At 40.8% G+C, this 23190-nt stretch overlaps 1 protein-coding gene across 1 annotated transcript in view; it reads right to left on the minus strand.

Annotated features, from left to right (window-relative positions):
* The window catches only part of CIT (citron rho-interacting serine/threonine kinase), a 702016-nt gene that overhangs the window by 560678 nt on the left and 118148 nt on the right, over positions 1-23190 (minus strand). Inside the window, 1 exon segment of the mRNA XM_033956569.1 lies at positions 8213-8266. Within this exon segment, the coding sequence (XP_033812460.1) occupies positions 8213-8266 (54 nt within the window).

Consider the following 23190-nt stretch of genomic DNA (forward strand, 5'->3'; position numbering starts at 1 on the left):
AAGACAAAGGGGTGGAGAAGGATGCTGAAAGGACATGGGGAAGATGGGGGGTGGAGAAGGACGCTGAAAAGCCATGGGGAAGACAGAGGGGGAGAAGGATGCTGACAGGACATGGGGAAGATGGGGGGGAGAAGGACGCTGAAAGGAAATGGGGAAGAGAGAGTGGGGAGAAGATGCTGGCAGGGAAGAAGACAGAGATGCCAGACTATGGGGGGAGCGGAGGGAAGAAGATGGGTGCCAGACCAATTTGGAAGGGGGGAGAAAGGGAGAGGCACAGTAACAGAGCAAATGGAAGACGCAGAAGGAAGAGAGACAGTGGATGGAAGGAACTGAATGAGAACATGAGGAAAGCAGAAACCAGGCAACAAAGGTAGGAAAAGAATTCTATTTCTTTTTTTCTTTTTTTTTGCTTCAGGATAAAGTAGTATATTAGTTGTGTTGATAAAAATTTATAAACAAAAGAGGCTCTGGTAGAAACCCGTTTACAAAGTGTGTATTCTTCCCAATTAATATTTCCAAATTAATAAAGTCTTTTTGCTTATTTGTAAATGGGTTTCTACCAGAGTCTTTATTTCAGTAGCATAATTAAATGAAATAACTATTTCTGAAGTTTATAGGGACGGGCGGGGACGGAGGGGATTCCTCACGGGGACGGGCAGGGACGGAGGACATTCCTCTCGGGGACGGGTGGGGACGGAGGGATTCCTCACGGGGACAGGTGGGATTCCTCATGGGAACGGGTGGGGACGGGTGAGACTTTGGCGGGGACGGGTTGGGACAGGTGGGATTTTTGTCCCCGTGCAACTCTCTAGTCCGCAATTAAGATATGCGGCGCAGCGGGAGGCGAGTGTGCCGGTGTCTGCTTTGCAGCTCACCTGGCAACAGGGCCGGACTGGCCATTGGGAGGACCGGGCATTGTCCCGGTGGGCCGCGGCCCGTCCTCCTGTGCTGGCTGCAGTCCTGTGAGTGGATGTTTAGCCTGCCTGTCTTCCCCTTAGTATCCTATGAGCCAGGCAGTGTGTGAGGGGGAAGTGGGGGGAGGAAGAGAAGCTTCACACTGAGTCTGTCACAGGAACTCAGTGAGGCTGTAGTGTGACTCCACATGTGACATCTGTAATCAGGAACAGTTCCTAGTGCTCCCATGCTAGAGAGGTGAGGATATGGTGGGATGTTAATGTGTCTAATAATGTGCTCCTCTGTAAAAACCTCTGTATCTTCCATGGGGGACATGCTAAATTCGAGGAAATAAAAAAGCTGCTTATGATGATTGCATAAAGAAATTCAGTAAGCTGAGAGGAGGGCTGGGCTCTCTGTGAACAACCAACACACTAATCCTCTGCGCTGTACCTTAAGGAAAACTCAATATAGCAAAAAACAGTAAAGTGTATATGTGGCCCTTCACAGTGCTTTTGTAAGCATCATAATAAAATAACAAAGGCTCCAATAATGAAAAATAAAAGTCCTTTTCCCATACACTCAGGTTGCACAAGTCCGGTTTTCACCCGGACAGTATATTTTTTGACCAAAACGGATGTCTACAATTAGTAAAATTCCCCAATCACATATTTTTTTATGGGGACGGATTTGTAAACAGCACTTCATTAGATTTTTTTTATTATGCAAATTTTATCTTTTTGTAGACTTGAAGTCTTGAACAAAGAAAATGAGTACAGCAAAAAAAGCAAAAACAGATAGTGGAAGACCATTCCAAGAGGCCTGGACAGAGACATATGGAGTGATTGAACGTAGTGGGAAAGCATTGTGTATTATGTGTAATGAAAGTGTTGTGTCTCGCACATCAAGTGTCAAACGTCACTTTGAGACCAACCATAACAGTGTTGCTGAACTTGGTTTAGCTCAAAGAAAAGAGTTCCTTGTAGGAAAATTAAAGAAATATAATTCCCAGTCTCTTAGTTTTAGCAACTATCTTTCAAAAACTAATCATCTTACAGTTGCCAGCTTTCAAATTTCACTGTGCATGGCAAAACATGGTAAGCCCCTCTCTGATGGAGATTTTATCAAAAAGGCAATTTTGGCTGAGAGTAATCCACTCTTCCATGATTTCCAAAACAAGGATAAAATTGTGCAGCGCATCTCTGAGATGCCGCTAAGCAGAAATACTGCAAAAGATAGGGTTCTGCGAATGGCTGCTGATGTTAGTCAACAGCTTACTTGCGACTTACAAAAAGCACCCTTCTACTCCATGTGCTTGGATGAAAGTACAGATATTACTAACCATGCAAGACTAGCGCTCATTTTGCGTTATGCTACTGGTGACATCATGAGAGAAGAGCTGGTAAAACTGCTGTCTTTGCCTGGAAGAACACAAGGGATAGATATCCACAATGCTGTGATGGAGGCTTTTTCATCACTAGACATAAGTCCAGAAAAAGTGGTTTCAGTTACTAGCGATAGTGCTCCTAGCATGGTGGGGACAACATCAGGATTCATTCATTTCTTTGCTAAGGAAGCAAAACATCCACTGATTCAATTTCACTGCATAATACATCAAGAGGCTCTCTGCGCCAAAGAAAGCAGCAAAAAACTTGACGATGTCCTCAAAGATGTAACAAAAATGGTGAACTTCATCATGGCGCGTGCTCTTAATTTTTGACAATTTCAAGCCCTTCTTGATGAGGTTCAGGCACAATATAACGCTTTACTGATGTACAATAATGTCCGGTGGCTGAGCAGAGGACGAGTGTTAGAGAGATTTGTGGCCTGCTTGGAAGAAGTTAGGCTATTTATGAACGAAAAGGGGGAAGACTATCCTCAACTCACCAACATGGCCTGGCTTACCAACCTCATGTTCTTTACAGATTTTACTAACCACTTTAATGTACTAAACAAAAAATTACAAGGCATGGGAAAAACAGCAGAAAGCATGTTTAATGACATCAAAGCTTTTGAGAGAAAATTGCATGTTTTTGAAAAAGACCTTGAGAGTGGACAGCTAAAATATTTTTCCAACCTAAAAATACATTTGGATAATTCTACAACATTTGTGGACAGTCATAAAAAACACCAGGAAATCCACAAAGCATATTCCACCATTGTAGCCGAAGCAAAGGAGAATTTTAGTAAAAGATTTTCTCAGTTCCGTAAGATGGAGACAACCCTTTCATTTATAACTTCCCCAGAAAAGTCCACATTTGAAGATCTTGATCTTTCCTGCTTACAGTGGTTGGATATTCAAAATTTGGAAATGGAGCTATTGGAATTTCAAGAAAGCTCTATTTGGAAAAGTAAATTCAATGACCTGCGTGCGGCTCTTGAACGTATTGAGTGTGAAAGGGTGACAAATGAAATCACTGCTAGCAGTTCTGAAAATGAAATCCTAAAAGCGTGGAATTCTCTGCCAGACAATTTTAAGTCCATGAAAGCACTTGGGATTGCTCTTCTTACTTTGTTTGGGTCATCCTATGCTTGTGAGCAGCTGTTTTCTGCTTTGAATCATATAAAATCTGATGCTAGAAACAGATTAACGGATGACATGAGTGCTGCATGTGTTGCTCTGAAATTAACGCACTATGAGCCAAGGATTGACAAGTTACCAGCATGCATGCAACAACAAAAATCACATTAATTTTTTTCAGAGCATGCCCAATGCATATGTTTACATGAAGCAGTGTTTGCAATTAAGACACTTTCTAAGTTATTTAAATATTATTTAAAGATGTTATTTAAAAAAGGGACTTTACATGACCCTGTTGTATTCCAATCTGGAATTTCCAATAAAAGCGGTTGGTTTAATTGAAAGCTCTTTTGTTTTCTTTACATCATATTATTAGAAATGTAATGATTTAACTATTTTCTAATTTGATTGTAAATTTTACAAAAAAACATGTATAGACTCTTTGGGAATACACACCGAGTCTTGACACGGTTAACAGTTTTAAGAAGTTTATTTTTTTTTTTACTCAGGATACATTTGACATGTTATGTGAATAATAAATTTAAAATATATTGTGTAACTGAATCAAATTCTTCCTAAATTCATTAAATTGAATGAAATCATTAAAACATTATAAATTGCCAATAAATTGAAATGAAAACCAAAGGATTGTGAATCAAATTGATTCTCTGACAATACAAAGATTCCAACCTTTAAAAATGATGTTACATAGTTCAGGTAACTTTATAAAGAGTTTTTAGATACTAAAATCTTGTTATTAAGGTTTAATTGACGTGCTGGCACTTTGAGGAAATTCTTTGGTTTTGTGCGGCAGTTTGAGCACTAGGGCTCAAAAAGGTTAGCCATCACTGGCATAGAGTCATCTTCCGTGACCTCTTTGAAAAAACCCGGAATATGAATAATTAACATTTTCTCTGCCTTTCAGTGTGCTTTGTGGTTTTTTTAAATTTTATTGTTGGTAGATCATTTTGACTTAGTCATTATAAAAGTAGCTCGCAAGCCCATAAAGTGTGGGCACCCCTGCTCTAGGGTATACATATTCAGGGCTTCCAGTCTCTCCTCATACGTCTTCTGGCGCAAGCCTCCTATCATTTTCGTCGCCCTCCTCTGGACCGCCTCAAGTCTTCTTACGTCTTTCGCCAGATACGGTCTCCAAAACTGAACACAATACTCTAAGTGGGGCCTCACCAATGACCTGTACAGGGGCATCAACACCTTCTTCCTTCTACTGACTACGCCTCTCTTTATACAGCCCAGCATCCTTCTGGCAGCAGCCACTGCCTTGTCACACTGTTTTTTCGCCTTTAGATCTTCGGACACTATCACCCCAAGGTCCCTCTCCCCGTCCGTGCATATCAGCTTCTCTCCTCCCAGCATATACGGTTCCTTCCTATTATTAATCCCCAAATGCATTACTCTGCATTTCTTTGCATTGAATTTTAGTTGCCAGGCATTAGACCATTCCTCTAATTTTTGCAGATCCTTTTTCATATTTTCCACTCCTTCTTCGGTGTCTACTCTCTTACAAATCTGTTACAAATCTGCAAAAAGGCACACTTTTCCTTCTAACCCTTCAGCAATGTCACTCACAAACATATTGAACAGGATTGGCCCCAGCACCGATCCCTGATGGACTCCACTACTCACCTTTACTTCCTTCGAGCGACTTCCATTAACCACCACCCTCTGGCGTCTGTCCGACAGCCAGTTTCTGACCCAGTTCACCACTTTGGGTCCTAACTTCAGCTCTTCAAGTTTGTTCAACAGCCTCCTATGAGGAACTGTATCAAAGGCTTTGCTGAAATCCAAGTAAATTACATCTAGCATATGTCCTCTATCCAGCTCTCTGGTCACTCAATCAAAAAATTCAATCAGGTTCATTTGGCACTATTTACCTTTTGTAAAGCTATGTTGCCTCGGATCCTGTAACCCATTAGATTCAAGGAAGTACACTATCCTTTCTTTCAGCAACACTTCCATTATTTTACCAACAACTGAAGTGAAGCTCACCGGCCTGTAGTTTCCTGCTTCATCCCTGTGACCACTTTTATGAATAGGGACCACATCCACTCTCCTCCAATCCCCAGGAATCATTCCCGTCTCAAGAGATTTGTTGAACAAGTCTTTAATAGGACTCGCCAGAATCTCTCTGAGCTCCCTTAGTCTGGTCCCGTTGCTTTGTCCACCTTCAGTTTTTCAAGTTGCTCATAAACACCCTCCTCCGTGAACGGTGCAGAATCTACTCCATTTCCTCGTGTAACTTTGCTAGACAATCTCGGTCCATCTCCAGGATTTTCTTCTGTGAACACAGAACAGAAGTATTTGTTTAGCACATTTGCTTTCTCCTCATCACTCTCCACATATTGGTTCCCAGCATCTTTTAGCCTAGCAATTCCATTTTTCATCTTCCTCCTTTCACTAATATATCCGAAAAAATTTTTGTCTCCCTTTTTTACATTTTTAGCCATTTGTTCTTCTGCCTGTGCTTTCGCCAGACATATCTCTCTCTTGGCTTCTTTCAGTTTCACCCTGTAGTCCTTTCTGCTCTCCTCTTCTTGACTGCGAGCACACACCACAAAGCCAGGAGGAAGACGTGGACAGAGCTGGCTGAATGACTAAGTTCAATTCCTGCAAAGACTCAGAAATAAGGTCTGGCAAAGCCGCAAACTTAAGCATAGGACAGTAGGATCATCCCCAGGATATAAGACCCCAAAGGGATCCGCAGATCCAGCACTCGGCCCCTGATCTCCTACTCCAGGAAGTGCTGTACCTGCAAACAAGGGATCGGTGAGTGAAACATCGGCATCAGGTTCCCCCAGATCAGGGTCAGGCAGCACAAAAGCAGCTGCAGGTTCAGGCAAGGATGTGGCCAAAGGCACAATGCCACTAAGAGACACCACACAAGCGGGTTGGGAATGCTCAGGGGGAGAACACTTGTTCAGAAATTCAGACCACAAAAATTTCATAAATTCAGAAAAGGTGTCTGGCTCCTGGGGCGTAGAGTCACCCTTAGATGACTTAAATTTACGCTTCTCCCCATCCTGACAAATGGAATTACCAGCCGTGCCGAGCCCTAAAAGCTGCCCTGCTGGGCTAGCTGAGCATTTAGTCACCTGCTTCAGCAGGGGAGAGGTTATGCTGGGCACTGCTGTGGCACCCCTCCCCACACACACAAACAGAGCATGTGGCACAAGGACACTCTAAAAGCGCTAAGTTTGCACAATCCTGGCAAAAATTCACGAGAGCCCAAGGACTCCATCCCAGCACGTTTCTAGGCAAAATTAGCAGTTTTGAAGAAGCAGGGAGATTTAGAAAAAAAGACTGCTAAAATTCCAAGATGGCCGCTATCAAAAAATTCACACTAAAATCGCAATATTTCTCACACTTTCCAAACCCCCAAAAACGGCGATTTTAGGATTTTTCAAGAGGGATAACATTTAGAAACACACAAAATCGGTGTCAGGTCAAAAGCGCGCTGGGACAAAGGCGCGCCCAGACAATTGAGCGCAGCGCGGAGGCGCGTGCTGCTCTAAATTACTGTTTTTAGGGCTCCGACGGGGGGGAACCCCCCCACTTTACTTAATAGACATCGCGCCGCGTTGTGGTGGCGTTGTGGGGGGTTGTAACCCCCAACATTTTACTGAAAACTTAACTTTTTCCCTGTTTTTAGGGAAAAAGTTCAGTTTACAGTAAAATGTGGAGGGTTACAACCCCCCAAACCCCCCATAACGCCGGCGCGATGTCTATTAAGTAAACTGGGGGGTTCCCCAACAAAAACCCCCATCGGAGCCCCTAAAAACTGTAATTTTGTGCGGCGCACACCTCCGCACTGCGCTCAATTGTCGGCGCGCGCTTTTGTCTTTCGCGCTGTTGTCTATGAACCCACAAAACCCTACTTTTCCAACCTCCCCCGATTCATCTCACAGGCTGTCAAGCCTGTACTCACTGTGACCTGACAGAAGATGTGATTGTGTACTGTAGCCTACCTTCAGCAATCTCATGGTAGCTGGATGATAAAATTCACTGCCACAATGCTGGGAATACTTCTGCAAAGCTGATCTTCAAGCTGCCCGTCAGACTCCTATGCCTGACTATACCTCCACACCTGTAGACCAACAGATGCATACCAGAACGGGCGAATGCAAGAATTCGCAGCTGGCACCCTGTGACACCCTGACGAATCTCCTAAGGGTGCCCAACAGCCTACTGCTCAACCCCTGCTTACCAGTAGGCAGGGCTGTGAAATCACTCCAAACAGGGAAAAAGGGACAAAATCACGTCAAATAAAATAATAAAATGGGGAAAGCAGAACAAACACCCCTGCAGGTATGTGTGCAGAAGGAAAGAACTGTAGGTGGAGCTAGAGAACCCAGTGAAGTACAGCGGAGGAAGAGTGAAAAATCTGGAGTGGATTCCTTCTGCAGCACGCAGCTATGGGGATATAACCCATCTGTCTAGAATGTCTCACCTATTGCACTGGAAACTGTATTATATACGAGACCAAATCTAAAAGCACAGCACATTAATGATAAAACATCATGAGAGTCAAGAGTTCAGCCTGAGACTTTGGAGTCTCATATATTGTATGAAATCAGAAGCATCCATTTCCTGTGCTCAATTTCAACATTTGAGGTATCTGAATATCTTTGTCAAAGATTCCATGTTTCTATTCTACTGCAAGGTATACATATTTAGGTCCTTAAATCTTGTTGCATATGGTCATAAAATATTTTGTGAACAGAATTCAGATACAAAACATAGAATTATAGAGTTCAATTCTGGAGCTAACTCTTTTACCTTTGCAAGCTTCTCCTGCAGCTCCTGTATTTTATTCTGCTGCTCAGCATTTACCTAATAGTAGAAACAAATGATATAGAAAAAGAATTACATTTCATATTACATTTCAAGACTGTATTTTTAGAAATAAATACTTTCTGTTAAACACCTCAGAATTTTATCACACTTTACTAGTTTTTGTCCATTTCCTTACTTGCAAAAGTTAAGGTGTAGTAAGTGCAAAACCTGTGCACAGTAAATGCAGGCAGCATGCCCAGCACCTGCCCTGCATTTATCACACTGGGCAGATACCACAGGGACACTGGTCTACATGCCTGGACAGATAACACAGGTTCTCCTTCACTATCTCCTTCTGAACCTCTCCCTCCAACTAATTTCTAGTCATCTATCTAGTAGACTGGGGCAAGTTCCAAAATGGTGCAAATGATCGCTAGCGGTATACACACACTGCTAGAGGTCAGTGAAACAAGGAGAGACTGGATCAGGTAGGACTGTTTCTGTCAGTGGATCAGGACTTCATGGGGGGGGCGTTAAAGGTAGACGTGCTATCAGTATTCATGATAAGTGGCATCAAAATACACACTGTCACTAGCAACCACTCCTCTTCTCTGCCCATAACATACTAACAAGCAGGTAGTGCAGACTAACACACTGGCTGGTTTTAGGGTGCAGTAGCTGTTAGTACAAGTCTGCATGAACAGTTACTATGCAGTAAAAACCACGCTTGCTGTTTAATGCAGCTTAGTAAAAGGTCTCAGTGTATGGGAATGAAAAAAAATCCATTACTTACATAAGAGTCCAAAACAGCATCAACAATGACAAAATTTTGTTAGATGGTTACCAAAGATGATGTGCATTTAGTTTTCTGGATAACAATTTATAGTGAGCTTGACTAGGAACAAAGACCATATATGAAGTTTACACAAGAGTAGAGCAAAAAGGTACGAGAAGCCTGCAAAATGATTTTTTTTTACACTTCTGATTCAGCTAACTTTGGACCAAGAATTTAATTTTCTACAACTTTTGAAAAGGAAAAACCTTTGGCAGAGTTTTTCAGTAATAAGAAAACCAATTTAAAAAAAAAAAAAAAATTAGTAGCTTTAGCCAAATGTCCTAGGCTTGCATGATCTTTTGCTGTCAAGATTATCTTTCAGAAATATTCTATTTCAAAATTACATAATAAAACAGCTTGCAAGTGCATTTCAGATCTTTTGCCTGGACCAAATTGTTTTATGTACATCTGTCCCTTATATGTATGTACGGTATACATTAATGCATATAGAGGTCCTTCTTTTTTATCTGCCTCCTCCAATCACCCGAGATAACATCACTCAATTACAAGCTTTGCTTTACGACTTTGGTTCCTCCATCATTAATCCATTGATCCTTGGAGATTTCAACATCCATTTTGATGATGTGAACAACCACAATACAACAGAAATACTTTCCTACATTAATCATTTGGATCTATATCCTTTTCTTACATCTCCCACCCATCAAGCAGGTCACACATTAGACATGCTTTTAATTTCAAAAACTGCCACTATTAATTACTCACTTGGTTCCAATTTCCCAGTCCCATGGTCGGATCATCATTTTGTTTCATTAATCCACACAAGTTCTCATTTTGTGATTCCCTCAGTCCATAAAACTATTTCAACAAGAGATCTGAGCAAACTTTCATCCGAATCGATCTCCTCCGCTTTCAATCTAGATCTCTCTGATATTAAGACAGGTTCCTTAGAAGAATCCCTTACACTATGGAATTCAGTTACCACAACTCTATTAGACGAAATAGCGCCTCTCCAGCTTAGATCTCTCTCTGCTCGAAAAAGGCAAAATCCCTGGTTTTCAGCAGAACTGAGCATTCTAAAAAAAACAACTTCGCTCTTTGGAGCGTAGGTGGAGACATAAAAAAACTACTGTTAACCTAGAAAAATTTAAAGCGCACTCAAAATTTTATAAAGCAAAAATTAATCAAGCAAAAATGGAATACTTTTCAAAACTAATCGATAAAGCAAGAAACCCCTCCGCTCTTTATTCCATCCTAAAAGCAATAAATCCTAATACCAAACGGCAGGATCATACAAATAGCAATCTGCCAACCGTCCAAGAACTTGCAAACTATTTTATAGATAAAATCAACTTCATCAGGAAAAATCTCCTTTTACAACCAAATCCTGCTTCTGAGCAAATCAATTCATTTTCACTGTCTTCAAAATGTTCTCAATTCAACCTTCCCTGTCTAGGGGAGATAGAATCCCTTATTAAGTCTATTAATATCAAGGGCTCTCAAACAGAAACTATTCCACTTTTCATTCTTAAACAATATTTCTCTATCTTTGGTCCATTCATTCTTGCACTAATTACTAAAAGCCTTCAGTACAGTACTATGCCCATAGCCTGGAAGAAATCCATTATTCATCCCATCATTAAAGATCATAACATTAACCCCAAGGTTAATTCAAACTATAGACCAATCGCCAATCTCCCCTTCCTAGCGAAGCTAATTGAGAAGGTGGTCTTTAATCAACTATCTGAATTTATTGAAAAAACTAATATTTTGCACCCAAATCAAACTGGCTTTAGGCAGCATCATTCTACTGAACATTCTCTAATAGGCATGTCTACTTCAATATTTTACTTTTTAGATCATCATAAATGTTCTTCTTATTTCTCTTGACCTCTCATCAGCTTTCGATACAATTGACCACAGCCTTCTTTTAGAAAGACTACAGTCCATTGGTATCACTGACCAGGTTCTCTCTTGGTTTAGATCCTACTTTACCAATCGTTCATCAACCATAGCCTTTAATAATAACATATCAGAACAATTTTCAGTCACATATGGCATCCCCCAAGGGTCTATTCTCTCTCCGTTGCTGTTTAACATTTTTTTAGTTCCACTGATGACCCTTTGCCAATCCATTGGCTTCAATGTTTTTGCATATGCTGATGATATTCAACTTATACACCAACTAGACTCCAATAATTCTTCTGAAATAACAGCTATTAATAAGAAACTAGAACTGATTCACCAATGGCTCGAGACTAATCGATTAGCCTTGAACTTTAACAAATCTAATGTCATGTTTTTCCCTTGGAAAGAAGATCACAAGCTTTCGTTTCCTATTACTATTAAAGGTTCTACCTTGCAATCAACTAGTACCATTAAGATCCTTGGGGTTACTTTCGATAGCAAGCTTACCTTCCATGAACATATTAGTAGTATTGTTAGATCCACATTCTATAGATTACGGCAAATTCGCTCTGTTTCCAAATTCCTTTACCCAAAATCTCTAAATATACTAATTCACTCGCTGGTGATTTCAAAATTAGATTACTGTAATGCGTTATTCAAAGGAATTGCTCTAAAAGAAATTTGTCGTCTACAGATCATACAAAATGCCTCAATTAAACTCATAAAGAACACAAAAAAATTTGATCACGTGACTCCGTTACTTAAGGAAGCGCATTGGCTTCCAGTTGCTCACCGAATAACGTACAAACTAAGTCTACTAACTTTTAAATCTCTTCTATACAAATCACCTTCTTTTATTTATAGAGTATTGATTCCTTATACTCCCTCTAGATCACTTAAGATCTATTGACCAGCATCTTTTGACAGTTCCTTCTCTTAAATCTATAACTACACGGCGACATTCTATTTTTTCTGTTACAGCCCCTCAAACGTGGAATCTACTTCCAATTTATATACGAGAAGAATCAGATTTGGAGAGATTTAAGAGCAAACTAAAATGCTTTCTTTTTAAAGATGCATTTGATAGCTAATATAACTAGAATGTAGGACTAGATTAGGATTTTCTACTAAGCCCCATGCTTTAAACTTTCTGTTTTTTATTTCTTCCCCCTCCCTAATGTTGTTTTGCCCTTATATGTTTCCTTTACTATTTTTTAAAATTGTATTTCTTTACCTACTCCCTTCCTTCTGTATCATTAATTTGTCTTGTCAGTCGTATTTACATTGTCTGTTTCCCTTCAACTATTGTAATTTAATATTTTATACTTTGTACATCGCTTAGAATGTTAATAAGCGATTAATCAAATATTTAATAAACTTGGAAACTTGGATATATTTTGGGGAGAGGAAGAAGCAATATGGATCACTCTGAAAAGAGAAGATGAACTTCTATCTATGTGGGTGTAGTCTACAAACCTCCGACTCAATCGCAGTAAATTGATAAAGATCTGATTGCAGATATCTTAAAGTTTGAGAAGAAATAGGTGCTGTAGTTGGGAGATTTCAACCTGCCGGATATGAACTGGAAAGTTCCATCTGCGGAATCGGAAAGAAGTAGGGAGATTGAGGATGCTTTTCAACGCAGGTGGGGCCCGCGTTGCCAATCGAGGGGGCCCGCATTGCCGATCGGGAGGGGCCCACGTTGCCGATCGATGCTGGAGGGGCCCATTACCGTTTGGAAAAAACAATGTTGATGCCCTCCTTCATCGGGCCCTAGGCCTATTTGGCCTATTGGTTAATCCTGCCCTGCCCATGAGGGGAAAAGCGATATTGGATCTGATCCTCACAAATGGAGAGAATATCTCTAACGTAGGATATTCTGGGAAGTAGCGATTATCAAATGGTTTGTTTTTATATAACAGTTAAAGTGGAAAGCAGCTACATAAACTTAAAGTCCTACATTAAAAATGTAGATTTTAATAAAATGGGAGAATACCTGAAGAAAGAGCAGTTAGGATGGGAGGACATAAGAGATGTGGAAAAACAGTGGTCTACGCTGAAAGGAGCAATAAAAATGGCTACAGACCTTTCTGTGAAGAAAATAAATAAAAACAAGAAAAAAAGGAAACCAATATGATTCTCCAAACTAGTGGCAGAGAAAATAAAGGCAAAAGAGTTGGTGTTCCTTAAATATTTTTTTTAAAAAAACAACAACCAAGAAAAGGAGTACAGAAAGGACTACCAGGTGAAACTGAAAGAAACCAAGAGAGATACGTCTGGCGAAAGCACAGGTGGAAGAGCAAATGGCTAAAAATATAAAAAAGGGAGACAGGCTTCACTTTGGTTGCTGGAAAAATAATGGAAGTGTTGCTGAAAGAAAGGATAGTGAACTTCCTAGAATCTAATGAGATACATGATCCGAGGCAAGATGGCTTTACTAAAGGTAAATCGTGCCAAACGAACTTGATTGAATTTTTTGATTGGGTGACCAGAGAATTGAATCAAGGACATATGCTAGATGTAATTTATTTAGATTTCAGCAAAGCCTTTGACACAGTTCCACGTGGGAGACTCTTGAACAAATTTGACGGGCTGAAGTTAAGACCCAAAGTGGTGAACTGGATCAGAAACTGGTTGTTGGATAGACGCCAGAGGGTGTAGTGAATGGAATTCGCTCAGAGGAAGGAAAGGTGAGTAGTAGAGCTCCTCAGGGTTCAGTGCTGGGGCCGATCCTGTTCAATATGTTTGTGAGAGACATTGCTGAAGGGTTAGAAGGAAAGGTTTGTCTTTTTGCGGATGATGCCAAGATTTGTAACAGAGTAGCCACCGAGGAGGAAGTGGAAAACATGAAAAAGGATCTGCAAAAGTTAGAGGAATGGTCTAATATCTGGCAACTAAAATTCAATGCATAGAAATGCAGAGTAATGCATTTGGGGATTAGTAATTGGAAGGAGCCATATGGGCTGGGAGGTGAGAGGGTGATATCCATAGATGGGGAGCGGGATATCACCCTCTCACCTTGGGATGATAAGTGTCCGAAGATAAAGACAAAGAAACAGTATGACAAGGCAGTGGCTGTTGCCAAAAGGATACTGGGCTGTATAAAGAGAGGCATAACCAGTAGAAGAAAGAAGGTGTTGATGCCCCTATACAGGTCATTGGTGAGGCCCCACTTGGTGTATTGTGTTCAGTTTTGGAGACCTTATCTGACGAAGGACATAAGAAGATTTGAAGCAGTCCAGAGGAGGGCGATGAAATAGTAGGAGGTTTGCACAAAAGGCGTATGAGGAGAGACTGGAAGCCCTGAATATGTATACCCTAGAGCAATAGGTCGATCGCGATCGACCGGTAGCTCGCCAAGGCAAAGTGAGTCGATCATCCAGGTCTCACTTTGCCTTGGCGATCTATCGGGCCGATCAGTCTTCCTCTACCCGACGTCAATTCTGCCGTCGGAGAGGAAGTTCGGGCCAGCCAATCGCTGCCTGGCTGGGCGGAACTTCCTCTCCGACTGCAGAATTGACGTCGGGGAGAGGAAGATTGATCAGCACGAAGCAGAGAGAGCATGGGGCAGCGGCGGCTTTGGGGCCTATTATCCATTGGTGGCGTTTGGGTCCTGTTCCTCGATGGCAGCAGCAGTTGCAGTGGCTTGGGGAAGGGCAGGGAGAAATAAAGAAATGGGGCAGGGAGGAAAACAGAAGGAAAGAAGAGAAACAGAAAAAAAAGAAAGGGGGCATGAAGAGAGAAAGAAAGAAAGATCAGGGAGAGAGGAAGAAAAAGTTGGGAGAGGGAATGAGGTGTGGAGGAGGGGAAGCATACCGGCTGAAAGAAAGATTGGATGCATAGTCAGAAGAAGAAAGTGCAACCAGAGACTCATGAAATCACCAGACAAGATAGGAAAAATGATTTTATTTTAAATTTAGTGATCAAAATGTGTCTGAATTTATATCTGCTGTCTATATCCATATATCTATAGCCAACAAACACAAGAGAAGCTCCCACTCACACTTCGTTTCTCCCCCGGTTAGAGGATGCAAACTAAAAAAACACCATGAGCATCTTCTCTCACATCAGGCTGCTCTATGGGGTAAAGACCTAGAACAACTCCTAATGCCCACCACTTATGAGGTATTCAGGAAACGCCTTAAAACTCACCTATTCCTGAAATACCTAGACAGCTGACCCACTTCCCTCCTTCCCCTCTCTTGCCCTTTCTCCCCATTGTTCCCACATCCCTTAAGTTAACTCAACATGTACGTCAACTCAACTTGTACTCCACTAATCTTCTGTAAACCGCATAGAACTTAACGGTATTGCGGTATATAAACTGTTATTATTATTATTATTATATTTTACAATATGGTCCCCTTTTACTAAACCGCAATAGTGGTTTTTAGCGCAACAAGGGGGCATCGGTGGAATATCAGGGGCGGGAAACTGCACGGTGACACTAGGAAGTTCTTCTTCACCGAAAGGGTGGTTGATCACTGGAATAGTCTTCCATTTCAGGTTATTGAGGCCAGCAGTGTGCCTGATTTTAAGGCCAGATGGGACAGACATGTGGGATCTATCCGCAAAGATAGATAGGGAGGGTCATTGGAGTGGGCAGACTTGATGGGCCCTGGCCCTTATCTGCAGTCTATTTCTATGTTTCTATGAGCGTCGAGACCAGCGCTGGGCATTCAGTGCAGCTCCCTGCGCTAAAAAATGCTATTGTGGTTTAGTAAAAAGGGAGGGGGTGGGTATTTGTCTATTTTTGTATGGTTGTTACTGAGGTGACAGTGCATAGAGTCATCTGCTTTGACCTCTTTGAAAAAACCCCGGAATAGGAATGATAATTAACAATTCTATGCGTACAGTGTGCGTTGTGTTTTTTTTAAATTTTATTGTTGGTAGATCATTTTGACTTGGTCATTTTAAAAGTAGCTCGCAAGTCAAAAAAGTGTGGGCACCCCTGCCCTAGAGGAAAGGAGTGACAGGGAAGATATGATTCAGACGTTCAAATACTTGAAAGGTATTAACATAGAACAAAATCTTTTCCCGAGAAAGGAAAATGGTAAAACCAGGAGGACATAATTTGAGGTTGAGGGTGGTAGACTCAAGAGTGATGTAAGGAAATTCTTCTTTATGGAGGGTGATTGATGCCTGGAATGTGCTCCTGAGGGAGGTAGAGAACAGGAAAACGGTGACAGAGTTCAAAAAAGCGTGGGATGAACACAGAGGATCTCGAAACAGAAAATAATGGTAAATATTGAAGAACTAAAGCCAGTACTGGGCAGACTTGCACAATCTGTGTCCGTATATGGTCATTTGGTTGAGGATGGGCTGGGGTGGGCTTCAATGGCTGGAATGGTTTAGATGGGCTGGAGTGAGCTTTGATGGAGACTTCAGCAGATGGAACTTAAACATAGTACTGCGCAGAGCTTTGGGTTCTGGCCCAGAAATAGCTAAGAAGAAGGAAAATTTAAATTAAATTAAAAGAGTAGGTAAATTTGGGCAGACTGGATAGATCATTTGTGTCTTTAACTGCTGTCATCTATCATGTTACTATGAACTAGCAGCTTAAAAAGTGAAAAGTGATCATTATAATACTTTTAATTTGCAGTTTAAGCCTTTTGATATTTAGTGAGTGGTGCTACCTACCTGTGTAGACGAAGCCAGTATATTGGGATTGGGAACCCATAAAGGCACAACCTTAGCAGTTCCTGTAGGGACGTAAACAAAAATAGATCTGGCCCTTAAGGTGAAGGGCCCCCTGCTAGTAATAAAATGATTACCATTCTGTGGGCATGAACACACCAAGTGGGTAGCTGCCTCAGGCTAGGAAAGGAAACAGGAAAGATCTCTGCATCAGGCCAGCTATGACAGAACCAGTGCAGTGAAGAAGTCCTCTGCTGACGTGGTACACTATCAGCCATGACAGAATTCTCCAAGTTCTCCCACTGAGTGGTTGGGACTGAGTGGTAGGGAGGAGGAGTGGAACAGGGATCCTGGAGCTGCTAAGGCTGAGGCCAAGGTGCACTAAAGCCAGCGATCGTCGCTAAACCTGTTTTAACAACTGTAGCAACGATCGCATTTACTAACCCGATGCAGAAAACGGCTCACCGCCTGATTTTCTGCACGATCGCTCATTCCCCGATCCGACCATGCAAATAAGCTGATTAATATTAAAATATCATGCAAAATAGTAGAGCAATTGATGTTCTAACATGGCTTCCCAATGCACTAAAAAAATGTGATTACTTTTAGCAATGCAAAAAAAGCGACTGGTCAAGACCAATCACTTAACATAACATAACATAATAGTAGATTTCTAGACCACATAACCATTAGTTCAATGTGGTTAACAAAAGATTATGCTATGGGAAAATACAGAGATAATGTGATGCAAAGAAATTTAGCTAGCCAAAAATATGGAGAAAAGAAAAGTCTTCAAAAGTTTTCTCTAATGCTTATAAGATATAGATCTAATCAACAATGGACGGAAATCTTTGTCATAAGAAGCAGCCTGATAAGAAAGACAATGCCCATGGTGTTTTTTTCTTTTGCAGCCCTTTGCTGAAGGGAACATAAATAGGGCGTGAGATTTTCTACTCCTCTCATGTGACATAATAACAAATCTATCAACCAGATGTGAAGGAGCAGCACCAAAAGCTACTTTGTAATATAAGCATCCCAACTTGAAAATCACCTGGGCCTCCACTTGGAGCCAATGCATCTCACAATAATAAGGAGTGACATGATCAAACTTACCTAACCTTTTTTTTTTTTATAGTCAAATATATTTATTGAGCTCAACAAAAGAAATTAAACAGGTAACGGTACACATAATAGATAAAACAAGCCCAAAACATTTTCAATAAATCCACAGCAGATAACAACCCCCCCTTCAAACCCCCAAGCTCCCTACCCTACCCCAACCCACCCTAGGTCCTCGTTCCAAATGAATCCCCAGTATCAAACTGCATAGCAAAAAAAAAAAAGATAAACTTATAAAGGGCAGAACAATAGAAAGGGGCATCAACAGTTAAGTAGGTGGCTACGAGCCACTGGAGTCATAGTAGTCCAAAAGGGATCCCAGGTGTACTGGAAAATGCGACCTGGGAGCGAGGAGAAATTCCTCACATTCCAATGCTCCCACATCAGAAGAGTAATCATCCAGCACCTCCACAGGCAGTAGTCAGGCGCTTCCTCATCAAGCCAGTGAAGTAAAATACATTTCAAGGCAATAAGTACTGTCCATTTGAGAAAAGCAGCAACTCCTCGTTTGCGGGGAGAATAATGTTTAACAACTCCAAACAGGACCAGTGGAGAGTCAAAAGGACCAAACAGGACCAATGGAGCCCCAAAAGGACTGAATAGAGGGGCAGGTCCAGAACATATGTCCCAAACCCGGCTCAGGAGCTTGACAACGGCGACAGGCCACAGACATACAGAACCCAGCAAAAAAGGTGTATACAAGCGAAGAGTCAGCTTATAATGTTGTTCCCAAAAAGTAGGATATTTACGAACGCAGACAGCCTGCGAACAGCTTGTAAAATCACAGCATCAGGCAATTCCATAACAAGATCACGGGCCCAGGCTTCCCGCAACCTGGAGTGGTCAAACAAAGGGGACTCATCTTTTAAGTGACGATGATGGAATTTAAGCGAGACAGAGAGTTGGGAACCAAGAGTAAAGGCCGTAGATAACAGTTCCTGGCAAGAAGCCATTAAGGAACTCAAAGGTAAAGAGTGGAGGTAATGCCGAAGTTGAAGGTAAGCAAAATAATCAGTAGGCGGAAGATTAAACTCCTCCCACAACTTTTTTTTTTTTTTTTTTTTTAAATGGGCACAGATGCTGTGCATATTACACATGCACAATACCTGTCCCATTAGAAATTTTTTTTTTAAGCCTCCCCCCTCAATGATGGCCCTCCCCAATGAGTTATATTTTCTACTTTTTCCTGTCTCCCTAGTTTTTGATTGTATCTCCTAGGGGTTGGTTGTTCCTCAACATTGGGGCCATTGTCCTATTCGCCCTTTTTATCCCGCATCTCAACCTAGATGTATCCTTCCTGTTTTAGTTAGTCTATTACTCAGGATCTTCTTATAGTAATTCTATGATTTCTGCAAGTCTTCTAAATTGTCACTCTATTTGTTCAGACTGCTGCTGTTAATGACCTTCTGCACCTTTCCTGACCGCATCTCCTATGTTTAACAGAGACGCAGTTGTGTCAAGGTGAGAAGTGTATTTTATTACAATGCTTGCTCCCTGATTATGTAGTTTTTTCTACATTTCTCCATAACCTTGTATGAAGTGCAATTACACTCTTTGCCTTATCAGGAACTCTTACTTTCACAGCTTTAGTATTCATAGTTGATATATTTCATTTTGCTTTATTGTCCACCATTACTTGATGATACATTATGGAAGTTGTTTTCCTAATCACTTGTTACAGCAGGTTTTCCAGTACCCTAGCCTGTTGATTTTGAGTGATTTTAATTTTCATACAGATAATCCCCATCCTATTGATCTACATTTTCTGAGGTTGCTCTCAGATTTAGACCTTCATCAGCATGTTTCTTTTCCAACACACTCTGCTGGACATAATCTAGATTTAGTTATTTCCAGCCGATCTTGCTCCTTTATATCACTTTCTGGTTTTACTTCTACTACTGTGCCTTGGTCTGACCATACTCTTGTTACTTTTGATCTTCAATATCAAAGTTCACTGATAAAACTGCCATTGATTTTCTTGATCTTAACTTAATCCCTCCAATATTTCAAGATTTTTCCACAGATTTTCTTACCAAATCTGCTAAAGAGCAAGTAACTAATTGGGACTCTACTTTTTTTTAATTATTTAGACCGGCATGCTCCCATCCACTCTCATTCGGTTTGGAAGTTAAGAACATAAGAACAGCCTTACTTGGTCAGACTAATGGTCCATCTAGCTCAGTATCCCGTCTTCATAGAGGCCAATCCAAGTCACAAGTATCTGTCAAAAACCCAAATAGTAGCAGCATTCCATGCCACCGATTCAGGGCAAACAGTAGCTTCTCTCATGTCTGTCTCAACAGCAGACTATGGACTTTTCCTCTAGGAACTTGTCCAAATCTTTTTTAAAACAATAACTACATCCTCTGGCAATGCATTCCAGAGCTTAACTATTCTCCAAGTGAAAAAATACTTCCTCTTATTGGTTTTAAAAGTATTACTTTGTATAGTTGCTTCATCGAATGTCCCCTAGTCTTTGTAAATCGATCCACTTGTACCTGTTCTACACCACTCAGGATTTTGTAGACTTCAATCATCTCTCCTCCTCAGCTGTCTCTTTTCCAAGCCGAAGAGTCCCAACCTCTTTAGTCTTTCCTCATATGAGAGGAGTTCCATCCCCTTTATCATCTTGATCACTCTTCTTTGAACTTTTTCTAGAACCGCTATATCTTTTTTGAGATAAGGAGACTAGAACTGAATGCAGTACTGAAGGTGAGGTCGCACTATTAAGCGATACAGAGGCATTATAACTTTCTTAGTCTTGTTTACCATCTCTTTTCTAACAATTCCTAGAATCTTATATTCAAAAATCAAAATGACTTCATGGCATAAAAATCAGCTTCAGACAACTCAAGATTATTTTGTAATATACTCTCACAAGTTCAGAATACAAATTCTCCATACGTTGCTCTTTAACTGGACACAGAGAAGGTGTTTGATCAAGTCAAATGGTCATTTTACTAATATGATCAATATGCTTTATTTAAATCCTAAAGCAAAAATATTTGTGAATATGCTCTGACACCTTCTCTGTGTCCAGGAGAACTAGACAAACTTGTCTTCTTTCTCCCCTACTATTTAATATTTCAATCGAGCCACTAGCAATAGCATTATGTTCAAATCCTAATATTCTTGGATTTAAAATGGCAAAGTCTGAAATTAAACTACAGTACATATCATTATATGCTAATGATTTACTGTTATACATGGATCCTAGCTCAATTCCACATATTCTCTCTCTCATTGATTCCTTCTCAAATATATCTGGATAAAATTAACTGGAGTAAAACTTAATGTCTACCCCTAAATAACCTTGTCTTAGTAACAGACTTATCCAATTATCCATTTAAGATTCAATCTTCCTTCATTAAATACTTAGGTATTTTGTTTGGCCAGTCTCTACCAGAAACTATTAAAAAGAAATGTGATAATCTATTACAATCTTTAAAAGAACTTACTAAACATTGGTCTCCTTTATCCCTCAACTGGTAGGGAAGGCTAAGAACATAAAACTAGCCTCACTGGGACTAAACCATGGTATCATCAGGGTTTATGGTTTTTTGCGCAGACATGTCATTCTCAGTGCTTATGGTGGAAATATCCCTCTGACTCTACTCTTCAGAATTAGATTGACTTATGCTTATTATTATAGGTCAATTAAGAAAGAAAAGGCAAAATTGTATACTACTCAGATTAATAATTTTAGTTATTTATTTATTTTTAAAATTTTTATACCGTTTTTTTCCAAGATGGTTTACAAAATGTTGTATACATAACATAATAACACCTCTAATATGTCCAAGAAACTTTTCTTTGTCATTGCATATTTGACTACTCAGTCCTCTGACTCAGGTCTGGATTTGGAAGTTTTGGGAGAGTGTGGTGTAGTGGTTAAAGCTACAGCCTCAGCACCCTGAGGTTGTGGGTTCAAATCTACGCTGCTCCTTGTGACCCTGGGCAAGTCACTTAATACCCCCAGGTACATTAGATTGTGAGCCCACCGGAACATAAAGGGAAAAATGTTTGAGTACCTGAATAAATTCATGTAAACCATTCTGAGCTCCCCTGGGAGAACGGTATAGAAAACTGAATAAAAAAAATAAACAAACTATGCCTGCATATTACTTTTTAGGGAAAGTATAATCAGCACGATCACTATGTTTCCCCAACTCTAATTCTCTTATTTTTGGATTGCCCGCCAGAAAATCCACAAATCAGTCAGAGAGAGGGTATGCAAATTTTTATCTTGTAACCTTCTCTGACAATATTCAGTCCCAAAGTTCTGTCGTCTTGCTTTTCCAGGCCTCCAGAAAGTCCAAAAACCTCACCTCCAATTTTCTGAAGGGCAGCTAGAGGCCTAGCGTCATCATAGCTTCTTGGCTGCCACAGTGGCCCAGGAATCTGTATTTTAAATATTCCAGCTTTAAGAATTTCTCTGTCTGGAACCTTGAAAGATTCTCTGAGACAAGTCTCCCAAGGCATACTGGTGAAAACGTTGGGACCACCAAAAGGAGCTCTACTTCTGACTTCTAGCCAATCAAGGTCTGCTGTCCGGTAAAGACTTAGGACGACGATCTTGCACACTGGCCATAAGATCATCAGATAGAATAGGGCAAAAAGGGGGAGGTATCACCCTGTACGTCCAAGAAGGAGTAGAGTCTATCAGAGAAGGGAAGACAGAAAGAAAGGAAAAACGGGAGTCCCTCTGAATAAAGATTCCTAGACAGAACGAAGCAGACACAAAAATTGGCCTCTATTATCGACCCCCAGGGCAGACGGAAGAATCAGATGCAGAAATGATAGAGGAAATCAACCATGGATGCAGAACAGGTAACGTAACAATCATGGGAGACTTCAACTTTCCGGGGATAAACTGGAACCTAGGAAACTCAAAATGCGGCAGAGAAACGAAGTTCCTGCAAATGTTAGGGGACTGCTTCCTAGATCAAATGGTGGGAAAACCGACAAGAGGAACCGCAACCTTGGACTTGGTCCTAAATGGCATAACTGGAAGGACATCAAATGTAGAAGTCACGATCCCGCTGGGGACGAACGATCACAGCATGATCAATTTTAAAATTGGCATCGGGAAGGGGAAAAGGACCAAGACCCAAACCACAACCTTCAACTTCAGAAAAGGGAAATATGACAGCATGAGATCCATGGTTAAAAAACGGCTCAAGATAAGGAAAGCCGAAATCAAAACGGTTGATCAAGCATGGTCTCTACTAAAAAACACCATCAATAATAATAATAATAATAATAATAATAAATAATAATAATAACAACAGTTTATATACCGCAGTACCGTTGAGTTCTATGCGGTTTACAAAAGATTAATGAAGTACAAGTTGAGAGAACTTAGGGGATGGGAAAACAAGAGGGGGATAGTTATAGAGGGGAAAGAGAGGAGCGGGTCAGTTGTCTAGATACTTCAGGAACAGGTGAGTTTTGAGGCGCTTCCTGAATAGCTCGTAAGTGGTGGGCGAGAGCAGTTGTTCTAGATCTTTACCCCATAAAG

This window comes from Geotrypetes seraphini, chromosome 8 (genome assembly GCF_902459505.1).
Source record: "Geotrypetes seraphini chromosome 8, aGeoSer1.1, whole genome shotgun sequence".
NCBI classification, from domain to species: Eukaryota; Metazoa; Chordata; class Amphibia; order Gymnophiona; family Dermophiidae; genus Geotrypetes; species Geotrypetes seraphini.